The 13,572-nt window shown below is 37.5% G+C and overlaps 1 protein-coding gene across 3 annotated transcripts in view; it reads right to left on the reverse strand.

The window, feature by feature from the left end:
* The window catches only part of rxrab (retinoid x receptor, alpha b), a 72,258-nt gene that overhangs the window by 2,827 nt on the left and 55,859 nt on the right, over positions 1-13,572 (reverse strand). For all 3 annotated transcript variants that reach the window (XM_037531747.1, XM_017691160.2, XM_037531748.1), the window contains 6 exons: positions 12,720-12,899; positions 9,490-9,659; positions 5,440-5,569; positions 3,056-3,188; positions 928-1,019; positions 228-333 (listed from right to left, as the gene is read on the reverse strand). In XM_037531747.1, coding sequence (XP_037387644.1) covers positions 228-333; positions 928-1,019; positions 3,056-3,188; positions 5,440-5,569; positions 9,490-9,659; positions 12,720-12,899 — 811 coding nt within the window. The remainder of the gene's footprint in view (positions 1-227; positions 334-927; positions 1,020-3,055; positions 3,189-5,439; positions 5,570-9,489; positions 9,660-12,719; positions 12,900-13,572) is intronic.

Consider the following 13,572-nt stretch of genomic DNA (forward strand, 5'->3'; position numbering starts at 1 on the left):
GTTGTATTCCTCGAGGATCAATAGCATAACCACTAAATTTCGAATTCATACGAATAGTATTCATTAAGTGTACCCTACAGAACTACATATTCAGTCCAAGTGTTTTTCCTTCTCCTGCAAAGTTATCATTTTGGACCTACGAGCTTTTGTTCTGATGGCAGCGATATACTTATATCTGACACATGAATGGGATAATTAGCATAAAGGTTTGCATAATGTATATATACCTTCCGGGTTGGTCTGGATATTTCTGTTTGCAGTAGGACTCCAGTGAAGCGTAGACTCTCTCTCTAAGTGCCTCCACCTCTGCTGGGTTGGACAGGCCCTTAGAGTCTAAATGTGCAGAGGGAAATATTTTATAACCTGTTAGAACATATTTCAGTACCAGTTAAATCTAGACTGATATTAAAAGACTGAACCTGCTATAGTGTATGTTTTTACATCATATGATGACAATTTTTATTCTGTATGTGGCACTAAATTTCACTGTACATTTGAGGGCAATGAAACTCTTGTGTTATGTTTAACAATGTTGGCTTGGATGAAACTGCTGGAGGCTACATATAAAGCTAATTTAGAACAGCACATTCATTTTCCAATACTGAATAAACATTGACATTAAAGCTTTCAGCCTTTTCCAGGAATATTCCTCACATAACTTCCAATGGATGCATAACTGGCCAGCTTAAGAAATATGGCTACAGTATTTCCATTTTACAGGGTGTGGCAGCTTAAAAGATTACCATTTACCTCATCATATTTACTTTTCTCAGACCACAAGCAGTAACTGTGCTTTGTTCTATTGCTCTACATGTACTGTACCATATTCAAGACTCAAGATTGTGGGTGAAGCATTTCCAATTACTTGAAGCAGGTAATTTCCAGTGGTTGTGTAAATGTATGCATGTGGTGTGTGCGTTCCTGTACCTGGATTGAAAAGAACAATTGCTCGCAGGCATCCAAGCTCAGACTTGTCCATCTGCATGTCTCGCATCTTAGACACCAACTCTGTCAGCACTCTGTCCCAATAAAAAAGCAACTGACTGTAACCCTCAGTAGTAACCTTTCCAGTTTGACTGCTATATAAGTCACTTATATTATTCAGCACTGGGTAATGCCCAGTGCTGAATAATATCATGCTGTACAGGCAAGATGACTCATCAGTTCTCAATCATTTTTAGTTTTATATTGACTCAGGACTCAAAACTATTAGGGCACATAAGACAGGTTTGCCTTTGCTGTAGTCACCCTCTATTTCATTAATGAGGACACTGACAGATTTCATATGGCGAGTGAAACATTATCGCACAGCTACATAAAACTTCCGTGCAGCTTAATGTAAAAGTGCAATTAATAATGTAAAGGCGAGTGCGACAGAGGACACTTCCACACTGAAACATCTTAGGGGGGTCATTTTTGAAAACTCAGAGGCATGATCTATAACATTACTTGCCCTCAATTCTTAGAGGAGCATAAGTCCTCCATGACCTGAACTGATGCCTATTTCTTCTTTCTAACTTCTAACTTAACCCCTAAGTCTCACAGCAAGAAAGGCCTGGGTTTGATTCCCCGGCTCGGTGACCAGGGTCCTCTCTGTGTGGAATTTGCATGTTGTCCCCGTGTCTGCGTGGGTTTCCTCCCACAGTCTGAAGACATGCAGTCAGGCCAACTGGACATGTTACATTGCTCCTGGGTGTGAGTGTGTGAGTGATTGTGTGTCTGTCTGTCTGCCCTGCGATGGACTGGTGACCTGTCCAGGGTGTATACTGGATAGGCTCCAGCACCCTCCTGCGACCCTGAGGGAGAAGTGACTTAGAAAATGTGTGTGTGTGTGTGTGTGTGTGTGTGTGTGTTAGCAAGAAGGTCAATATGAGAACAGTGCATGTCTAAATGTGCAGAAGGAAAATATTTATGACCTGTTATATTTCAGTAACTATTAAATCTAGACTAATATTAAAAGGACTGAATCTGTTACACTCTTTATATGTGATGACAATTTTTATTCTGTATGTGGCACTATATTTCACTGTATATTTGAGGACACCAAAACATTGGTCTTATGTTTGACAGTGTTTGCTCAGATGAAACTGCTGGAGCCTACATATACAACTAATTTCGAACGCATTGTTTTTCCAATACTGAATAAACATGGAGATAAAAGCCTTTAGCCTTTTCCTAAGAATACTCCTCACATAATCCGAATGGATGCACAATCGTGTTTTCAGAGGCCGAGTGAGGTCCTTGACTTCAAAATGAGAACAGTGCATTATGTAGTTTATGTAGAATAAAACCGTTTGTCATGTTGTTTGAAGGAACTGCTGGCTGAATAAATGTGTTGAAGTGGAATTTAAACGTTTCAGACTAGGGCCCAACCGATATGAGCATTTTATGGCTGATACCAATTTTCAGGGGTTAAAGATTCTGATAAGTGTTAATACAGGCCAATGTAATTTTACTTTACTGATATGACTGTTAAATAAACAAAAGAAATTTCAGATAGTGAGTCTGAATTGCGGTGATGCCATGACTATAAGGAAGCTGACAATTATTGGCACGTTATCTGGAAAATGTTTGCTCACACCAATATCGATTCAGCGAAATTGGCCAGTAAGCCGAAATACTGGTTGGGGTCTATTTTGTACAGTTAGAATTATGCTATTCATTTTTTTACATTTTGTTAACTGATGATCTGATGATGACTGTCATTGTTGCTATACTAAAAGTTAACTTAGCAGGCTATCATTAAACCAACTTTGTTGGTTTCATGTGGAATTCAGATTCAAATCCTGGCACTTCTGTTTGGGTCTAGAGAGAAATGTGTCATGGTATATTCAAGGCTGGACAGCAATGTCAATCCTGTTTAAAACCCTGTCCTGAAACTCTAAAGGCCTATATGGGGCCTGTATAGTGGCCAGTTCAGTTCCTCACTCTCATAACTGTATAACTTACAAATTTGTTTCATAATAGTTGCTGCATAATTTATAACAGTGACTAAATCGCAAGTCTTGAGGTTAATAACTGGAAAAACAAGCCTAAGAAGGCTACAGACACTTACCTGTCAAAAATGGCGCCTACTCCTGCACTGTGTGCACTGTTTCTATGGACATGGAGGCCTGTTGCTAACAATATGCCATCTTTCACACTTATAGAGCGGTGCGAGAAAGAAGCTATGAGGAGCTCATTCCACCCTGTGAGAGATAAAGAAAAAGACAGAGAGGCGGGTTTCAGCGGAGGCCTCAGAACAAACAAAAACACAAGAAAGGCAGCAAAAAAGACCCCTTGAGGACGTGCTGAGCCGACCAGATGAGGTAACCAGATGAGGTAAACAATAACGCTTTTGTACGAAGACAGTATACAAAAGAGCTTCAGTCATAGTGAGAACTGCTTTGTCTGCTCTCAATGTGTCAAACAGTGATCAGGCCTAAATACACTCCAACAAGGCCAAAAACATTTTAATTTTTTTTCTCCATTTCAAAATAATGCTGGGACAAATACAGGGATGGTGGGTGTCCTCAGGCCTCAGGCTACATTAGGCCTGTGGAATACACACAGCATGTGAACTAAGAGTACAAATAAACCTCTCATTCTGAAGTGAATGTATCACTTCATGTATCACCTCAACAGAAGAACTCATTCTGAGATACAGAATGAGATGGAAGTCTCATATTCATCATACATAAACCTACTGAAAACACAATAAAATTATATAATGAATTACAATAAAAAATCCAGTGTGATACAGAAATCGTGCTATATAAAGCGTGCTTATTTAATTATCCAGTACTGCAAACAAAGATCTCAGAGTGTAAAAAAATGTGTCATATTATACTGTAGTTGTCATAAAAAACACATCTACACAATGCTGTCTTTATAGGTGAAAGAAAAACTTTTTTTAATGTACATTGTCATTTTAGACCATTTTTATTGTTCTATTCATCAATAAATATTCACACAGTGTAAAGGGAGGCTAGCATTTTTCACATGATTAAAAAAAAACAACTAAGATGAGATTTTGATTCTGCTACTAGTTTGCAGACAGTAGTACTTAGAAGTTATTAAGCATGATTTCATCATAAGACCCTGAATGGCTTTTAATCATGAAAGTTGCAAATTTGATCAACATTATATTTTCATCTGTACGATGAGACTCACTCATCATCATGATCTATTACACTCAAATGTGTTACTCAAATTCACACTGATGGTACTAAACCAATTATTTCAACAGCACAGACTGCTAAGAAATTTGATGTCATTCAGTACAAAACTTTGACTCCTAACTAGTCAATCTTATCAGCATCAGCATGCTGGTTCCATCATCTAGAATTTTTATGTAGTTAACAGTGATTTATCACATTTATCATCATATTTCCTCAAATTTAGAGAAGTAGTGTATTTCATCATAGTTATATGAGCAAGCAAAATCTGTTTCGTTAGGAATTTATTCATTATTTTCAATAATTTCACAACAGTATTTTCATTAAGTAAATGAAGGGTTTACAAGAATCTGAACATGAAATTTTCTATAGGTTGAATGGAAATTCCAATTCTTATCACTGGCATCCAGTAGCAGCAACTGTGGCTGCATGTTCAGACCAATAACTATACAGCTGTATGCAAACGTTTGAATAGCCCCAGTCAAATTACATGTTTTGTTGGTTTTCTACATGAAAACAAGCTAAAACAACCTTTACAGAGAACTTAAAACAGCATGTCTCTGCAAATTTCAGTGTACAATTTCTACTTATTTGTGGAGTTTAACATTACTATTTTTATAGTAATAAGCTGGTCCATATGACTCCAAATAATCAATTAGTTGGGAAACAAGGTATTAGTCTGGCAGTAATGTTTCATTTAGAGACATCAGCGTTATTCTTCCTGTTCTCTTGCTCTCGCTCTCATTCATACAGCTTGTGGATTCTTGTTACAGTGGAGGCTCTCAACGGGAACTGTAGTTTTCCACTGTGCAGCTCGTTGATTTATCCGTAGATATCCCATGAGCTCTGTCCAGTGTAGCCTGATGAACATGCTGAAGATTGCTTAAAAACCATTTTAAAGATGCAATTTGAACCAGAAGGCTGCAACTGTGGATTCTATCATAACACATCATGTGCAACACACTGGGCTTCAGACAACACTACTTTGAATAGCTTAAAGGGTAAAACCAGGAAAATTGTTCTTAATGCATATGCATTAATGCACAATTCTTTTTGATAGCCCTAATGTTACATATACTTTCTTGCCTTTAAAAGAATGTAAGAGAAAAGTACCATTCAGGAATTATTATAAAAGTCAATATATCAGTATTTAGTATATGCAGTCTCATGAATCCAGACAAGAATCCAGACTAGTTCATACATCATTCTACATCATTGAACTCTGATGAAGAGCTATAGAACAAAATATATATATACCCAAACACACACACACATAATGTACCTGCTCGTAAGAGGATGACTTGGTCGTCTAGAGGGAGTTCAGAAAAGTGTGGTATCCTTTTGGCCCACTCCACTAACGTAAAGAGCTGTTTATCTGCAGCTTGGCAGATATTTGTGACAGGGTCGTTGGGCTGCAGGGTGGGACATGGAGAGAAAAAAAAGGAACTTTATATTAACAAAGAAACAAAGATGATGCTCAACATTGAAGCACTGTGGAAAGACTCAAATTGCTGGTACAGTTAAAATAATTTTCTGTCTGGTTTGTACCAAAAAAGCAATCTATAATTGTGCTAGTTTTGGTCAGAATGCCTGTCCAGCACTGGTCATTTTGAAGCATGTAAGGACTGTGAATGAATATTTGGATTGCTGCAGTGTACCTGACTGATGATAGGACAATACGACAGAAAGTATGTAAGGAAAAACAAAAGTGAGGCTGGAAGCACATAGCTAGAAGAATACAAAACAGGTAGGGGGAAGGCAAAGCAACAGAGGATTTCATTTCAGTCCGATCCTATGACACACACACAGGAGGAATCTTCAAGGATCTGCACTTTAAATAAAGTTTCCTTTTGAAGATGAGACGTTAGATTTATCTCTCTGACAGCTTTCAAACTGGAGATGCCTGTTCTTTCAGCTTCTTGAAACAAAGGTATGGAACCAAAGTCTCTTTGTGTGTAGGCCTCTCTCTCTCTCTCTCTCTCTCTCTCTCTCTCTCTCTCTCTCTCTCTCTCTTGCTCGCTCTCTCTCTCTCTCTCTCTCTCTCTCTCTCTGTGTCTCTCTCTCTCCCTACAAGCAATGAGACTGTTACCCATTTTAATCATGTATCGTGGTATAATCGTAATATTGTAAAACATGTAATAATGATTTAAATAATTACAATTATCATTTTCAAAAGTCATGGTGAAAGTAAACTGCCTACTATGACAGTCTCTCTGCAAAGCACGCACCAGAACAAAGCATTTTTATACTGTTATTATCTGAACAGTAGTGCTATACAATAAATTGTATTTTCATCGTTATTGCAATATGAGATTCCGTGATAAAAACATTGTTACAGCAGTGATGACAGAACATCAGAACATCACATTACCTCATACACAGCGCCAAAAAGATGTCATTACATTGCCTGCACAAACTGTCAGAAATCTAATGAGTGCTTCTCTGCACTGGTATACAATCCTGCTCTGTCACACAGGAGACGAGTAACCTAACCATTCGACTAAACAGACAATTTCAAAACATACATGTGCACAGCTCAAAAACTCCTCCATCCTGAACTACAAGCCTGTGAAAAAACGCAGCAAACATTAAGAAAATGTGCTTGTAGTTCTGATGCAGTAGCTGATTGTATTTAATTTCTTTTTATTTTGCACAAGTTAATTCTTTTGTAATTTTGTATTTTGCTATTTGCTTAAGGAGAGAATGGTTAGATTTCTGCTTGCACATACAAAAAAAATCTGTACTTGCATCACATCCAGTGAGAGGCACTCTATTTTATTAATAATTTATCACTTCTCTTAACAACATCGTCATATCCGACAGCTTTACTGAACATCGCATTTTATGTAGATATTGTACAGCCCTACTGAACAATACATAGCAGTAGCACTGCTAAGCACTACTGATTTTTCTCCATCAATTTTCTTCCCAATTTAGTCATGCTTAATTCTACCTTTAGCTAGGTTTTGCTCATGCTTTACATTAAGTAAATCTATTTCATTAAAACTAAAATAAAACACAAGGGCCTTAATGTGAGTGTGGGATGAAGTACATAATGCTTAGGACTGGAAAGTAAAAGCCAGACATAGTGTGACATAATGGTTCATTAGCTAGAACCAAAACAATAAAAAGTTCTTTCTCTGTTTTCCATGTTATATTGGAAAACAAACATTGGGCACATCATTCCCAGATAAGAAAAACTTCAGAAGACGACAAGCCATCTGCTGCTGCAATGGTCACTTCTAGTGTTAGCATTAGTTCATTAACTCAGCTGAAGGGGCAGTCTCAAACACATTCTGAATAAGGAATATTTCCAAATGTTCAGCTCTGCTACATTTTTCACACAGCCAGAACCAGTGCACCAGTTTCATGTTTATGATGTTTTCTACTCCCAGTGGTCTGTTCTTGAGCTATTCTGGATACTGGAATATCAAAATTACTCAGAATACACACCACTTGTAAATGTATTTTTGTAGTTATAAAGTAATACAAAGGTTTGATCAAAAACTCTATCAATATAATACCTGATACCAGTGGTGAAATGATTGAGTATTAGTATTAGAGCTATAGTGAGTATTAGAGCTATATATTTGTGTATATTTTAATAATAATACTTCAATAGTATCAAAAACGATCAGTCTTGTAACTCGCTACGTATGTGCTGTGTGTGAGAGAGAGAAAGAGGTAGAGCACGGCAAGAAACTTGCAGCAGACACAGAGAAATTAAGGTGAAGACTTGCTTCACTTGCTTCAGCTGAAGCTTATTATTAATGCTTGTTTAACAACCACTCTGGGGTACTACCAGAGAAAGAAACTTACTTGTGCTTCACTGACCCTGACCATGAAGCCGCTGCTCTGAATTATTACTAATAGACTATCTGATCAATCACTTCCTGTGCCTCAAAAACTCCTAATCACCTTTTCTCCAACAAAACCACAAACAATCGCCCACAGCCATAGTTTTGGGGATCCCTCCTGATTCTAAATGACATTTATTCTGGCACATTCTAATTCACACTCAACGTAATATCAGAGACAATGTCTCGATCACATTTCTAGCAGGATTCTCAATAAGATTTCAATCATGCCGAGAGGAGCACAAACTCATTAGGGCTATGTTTCATTCAGCAGGACCTACTCAAAGCGCAAGGACAAACGTAAGAACCTGTACTGAAAGTAAATAGTTTTGAGAATCCCCAGAAGACCAAACACAACATGTACAGCTTCCACTCCAGTTGTGCTGGAAGGTCCATCACAAGCATAGAGGCACAGAGAGACACTAGCCTACTAGTTACACAATAAAAAATCCAACATTTTTTTTTGTACATACTATTCCACAGCACAGAATTGGCTTAGGCCACATTATGCTGAAGTGTACAACTCCAGTGCTATACAAATGGAGGAAAACTGCTGATTTCCTATCTCCTGCTATGATAATCCAGGGTGGTCTTCAGTGCCAGAGTGCATTACTATGTAGCTGTGGATGGCCAGTCCACAGGGAGCCGCTTCCTGTCAGAGTCCAGCAAGCACCGTTCCATCCATTTAAAAATAGCCATTCCCATTTGCTCACATTACACCTCTACCTCCAGAAACCTGAATCCTAAGCCATCTAGGAAACAAAAAAATAAAATCTCCGTTCAGCCTGCCAGACTCACTGGGATGGGATCTCAAGGAAATTTACATCTCACAATAAAACGTTCTAGTCAGTGTAGCCTGGAAAGAAATGCTGCCTTATCAAATATTCTGAGTGAGTGAGAGTATGTGAGAGACAGGGTGTGATTTAGAGAGAAAGTGTGATAATGGATAGGGTTGATTAATTTTATTTGTAAGGGATTTAACTATCCAGTCATGCTGGATAAAGTATCTGTAATCATGTAGCCAAACTGACTGATTAAAACATGATAGCCTGGATGCAACATATTAAACCACAAGCTTTATTTGTTGGAACGCAAATAAATGTTGTTTAGCGTTGGTCAAATATTAGCAGGACAACCCTCTACAATACTGTTGTTGTTGGCAACCAACGTAACACTGCTGATTGACTACAATGCAGTAATTTCTAAAGACCCAGGAGCATACATTCAGAACAAAATTCAAATCCTTAACAACTTATTTTAAATGTTTAGAAACATGTTCAAAGAGAGTAAAATGAAGTATGTTCCAATGCACTGTTTTGCTCAAAACAGAAAGTTCATGACAAAGTGAATTAATAAGCAATGTACTCTAAAAGCCAGAATTTTACATTTTGTTAAGGAGATAAACAGGACTAAAGAGAGAGAGAGAGAGAGAGAGAGGGAGAGAGGGAGGAAGAAACACGGAGATACGGGCTTACAGAGTTGGCTGGAGCACAAAGGTTGCCCTCCACATAGGTTTCAGTTTTAGGCTCCACTGCCAGCTCAGCTTCCAGAATCTTCTCCACCGGCATGTCCTCACTAGAGCAGCCGGCCAGCTCTAGCTCAGCCTCGCTTCTTTCTTTCGCCCGTTGACGTTCCTCCTGGACAGCTATTGATATATACATGCACGTGCAAACATAATCACACATATATGAATTCAAATAGATAGGTAACTGAATTCATAACAATACAGTATGTATGTGTATATGTGTATGTGTAACTGCATACATCGAGATATAATATAACATGCACACACACACACACACACACAGCTGCTTTCAGTTTGCTCCTTGGCTACACATCTCCACAGCAACGGCACAGTCTGGTTTTAATGGAATAGAGTACGTTATTCACAGACATGAGAGACAGCGAACGAGCTAAAACCAGCTCTGCCATAATTACAAAAGTTCAGCAGGTCAATTCCAACTTCTCTGCATGGTTTGCAAGACTATATATTTTTTGGCCACAAGCCAATACAAATATGATTCAGTAAATTGAGTGGGCCTCCATTTTGCCAATAAAGCCTATGTAATGGACAATAAAACTGTCCTTTCTACTTTCAGTCAGTTGATTAATTTGACAGTCATGCCCTGCAATGAAAGGGTCAGCAAAGTCTGTGTGCATGTGTGTGTCCGCTGTGGCCCGGACAAGGTGGAAAAGAATGCAGTCTACGTTCGTTTTTAGGAACATTTCACTCTCCTCTACTACTGTGTGTTAAAGACTTTTTATGACTCCTCTTTTCCACTGTTTGTCTAACGTCTCCATAGTGTGTCAGTTTTCATTCACATTCAGAATTCCCAGGGTTTGAAATGAAGACCTCAGTGGCTTTTTGTTCTTTCTGTCCATCAAATCAAGTATCGATTTTTTCTTTTACATTCCAGTGTGTGTCTATAAACAACACAAGCCCCATTCTGTAAAAGCACCATAAGAGTCTCTTTTCTCTTACTACCTCGGAATGGTTTGTTAAATGAGATAGAATTCCATGATGAAAACAAAATACTATTATACTATTCATGCATGTTGTGATTACAATATGCTTTGCAATTTAACATTGCTGTCATATTGAAATCTTGTAACTTGTAACCTTGTAAACTTAAAAAAAAAATGGCTGCTGCTCTTTTCATTGTGTGAACATGATGAGAAATTAAAAATCAAAAATGACTTGGAACAGAATTGCATTAAATTTAACAGTGTTTTTTTTTTACTTCTATAAAATGACCATTTTAAAGTAAAAAAAATGGTAGAGTAGTAGGCAAAATGCTAATAAAGCAAAGCAGTAATTTAAAGATATAGTTATTTAATTGAAGATTATTTATTGCATTTTATTTTATTATTAAAAAGATTATTTATTGCATATTTTATATTTGATGCCTGCAACACAGGTTGCTTCCAAAAATGTTGGGACACGGCAATGTAAGACTGGGAAGTTTGTGAAACAAACAAAAACACCTGTTTTGTAACTTTCCAGAGGTAAATGGGTGAACAGGCAACAGGTGATGCTGTCATGATTGGCTCAGGACAAAATGCCCAGTCGCCACTTTCTCAGTGCACAATTAGAAAGAAATTATGGAATTTGTTTCAACGCCTAGGGTCCATAACACTATTAAAAGATTCAGAAAATCAGGAGAAATATCTGTGCATAAAGGACAAGGCCAAAAACAATACTGAATGCCCTCAGATGCCTCAAAGAGCACTGCATTAAAAACTGACATGCTTCTATAATGAATGTAACTACTTGGGTTTGGGAATACTTCAGAAAACCCTTGTCAGTAAACCCTTGACAGTTTGTCGCTGCATTGACAAATGCAAGTTTAAACTGTACTACGCAAAGCAAAACAAGCAAAACTCCTTGAACAATACCCAGAAATGCTGACAACCCTCAGGGCTAAAGCTCATTTGAGATGAACTGACACAAAGTGGAAATGTGTACAGTCGTCTGATGAGTCCCCATTTAAATTTTTTATGGAAAAATGGATGTCATTTTCTCTGAAAGAGGTCTGCAGTCCAGACCTGTCTCCCATTGAAATTGTGTGACATATTTTAAATGTATACGACAACAGAGACCAAAGACTGTTGAACAGCTGAAGTTTTATATCAAGCAAGAATGGGAAAAACACCAGTTTCACAACTACAAAACTGTTGTCTTCAGTTCACAAATGATTACTGAACGTTGTTAAAAGGAAAGGCGATGGAACACAGTGGTAAACATGCCCCTGTCCTAACTTTTTTGGACACATGTTGTAATCATCAAATTTAGAACAAGCATATATAGCCAAAAGAATAAAGGTAATTAGGTGAAACATTAACTACATTATTTTCAACTGAATACAGATCAAAAAGGATTTGCTGTTTTAATTAAAAATCTTCCTACGGTTCCAACTATTACAATTTTGACAAACAGTTACATTTGTTCAATTGTTCTTTCCGGCTGTACAACATAAGCATAAAATGCAATGGTCATTAAAGTTGTTGAACACTGTAATGACGAGATAAGAAGAGAAAAATAATTACTAAAATACTTCTTCTTACTGAGTGTGCAATAAGCACACTTCATTTTTTCTGTGTGAATTTAAATTTACTAACCTCTTCTTTAAGTGAACATTAAAATATGCTAAATTACAAAACAATTCATTATTGTGCAATAACACAATTTTAACAGATAATTACACCATAATTGCAAACACATACATATGTCTACAAAAAGTAATATCATTTCTTAGAAAGTTCACAATGGTGATGCAGGTTTGTTGTGATAGTAGCCATTACTGCTTCATATATTTTACACAGTTTAGATTGAGATAATCATCAAGCTGAAAGTATTACATGTTAGTTATTCAGTTATAGATGTGCATGTCTGCATGTGCTTTGAGATTGGCTCTGCTGTATGTAATGTTATTTGATCTATTCTGTCCTTGGCCCCTTACTGTTATGTTTTTAGGAATCACAATAATGATAACATATGATAACAATATGAATAATCACATAGCCCCAATGCTTTGATTCATTCAAACACCCAAAGAAACCCACCTGGGACATGTGAGAATAGGTCAGGATGGTGGAAGACACTATTGCAAAGGCCAATATTCTGATACCATTTAACAAACGGTATACCTTACAACTGCAGTTCACACACACAGCAAAAAATGTGTAAAATAAGCAAAAAAAGCACCTTCTCTCTTCATTCCCATGGCCAGGCATTTCTGGTAGCGGCAGTACTGACAGCGGTTGCGCTGGCGCTTGTCTATCAGACAGTTCTTGTCGTCCCGGCAGGTGTACGTCAGGTCTTTCCTCACCGTCCGCTTGAAGAAGCCTTTGCAGCCTTCACAGCTGTACACCCCATAGTGTTTACCTGCAAGAGCCATTCATCCTTTACCATTCTTCCCTACAGGAGCCACTTTTAATTGGCATTATGTGATCAATAATTCAGCACCACCAAAATCACACAGCTGTTAGAGTCTCTGCCAGGTGATGTACTGCATTACAAGTCGTGGCAGGCTCCAAAAGTGGAAAAGTCTGATGGACCTTAAGTGGTACAGAAGAATATTTTATGTTCTCCCAGCCCAATTTTGCCTTTAAATTACACAATTTACTTCTTACCCCAAATGTAGTCAAGACATGTCCAGACCTGAAGTTTGCTTTTTTAGTTTTGCACTTAGGCTACAAGGATAATATAGCTGAGAAGTAAAGGAAGCTTAAAGCTGCTGGGTTAGCATTATTCACCTCAAACTGCATCAATTTGTTATGTAATCTTGAATGCTTATGTGGTTTGTGACAATACTGGGCCAAAGTACACACGCAATTTTTGCATAATTAAATCTTTAATATGTAAACAAAGATATTCAAAGTGGCATAATATGAAATAAAGAAATATTCCTTATGGAATATTCCACATCACAGCAAGTTATTATATTAAATTGTTGCACAACAGAAAATACACTGCCTGTTTTATGATAGTTTTACAAAGATTTTGGGCCAAGACATTTTACAACCATTTATAGTGGAGTGGTACATACAGGGTATTG

Source organism: Pygocentrus nattereri, chromosome 20 (genome assembly GCF_015220715.1).
Source record: "Pygocentrus nattereri isolate fPygNat1 chromosome 20, fPygNat1.pri, whole genome shotgun sequence".
Lineage (NCBI taxonomy): Eukaryota > Metazoa > Chordata > Actinopteri > Characiformes > Serrasalmidae > Pygocentrus > Pygocentrus nattereri.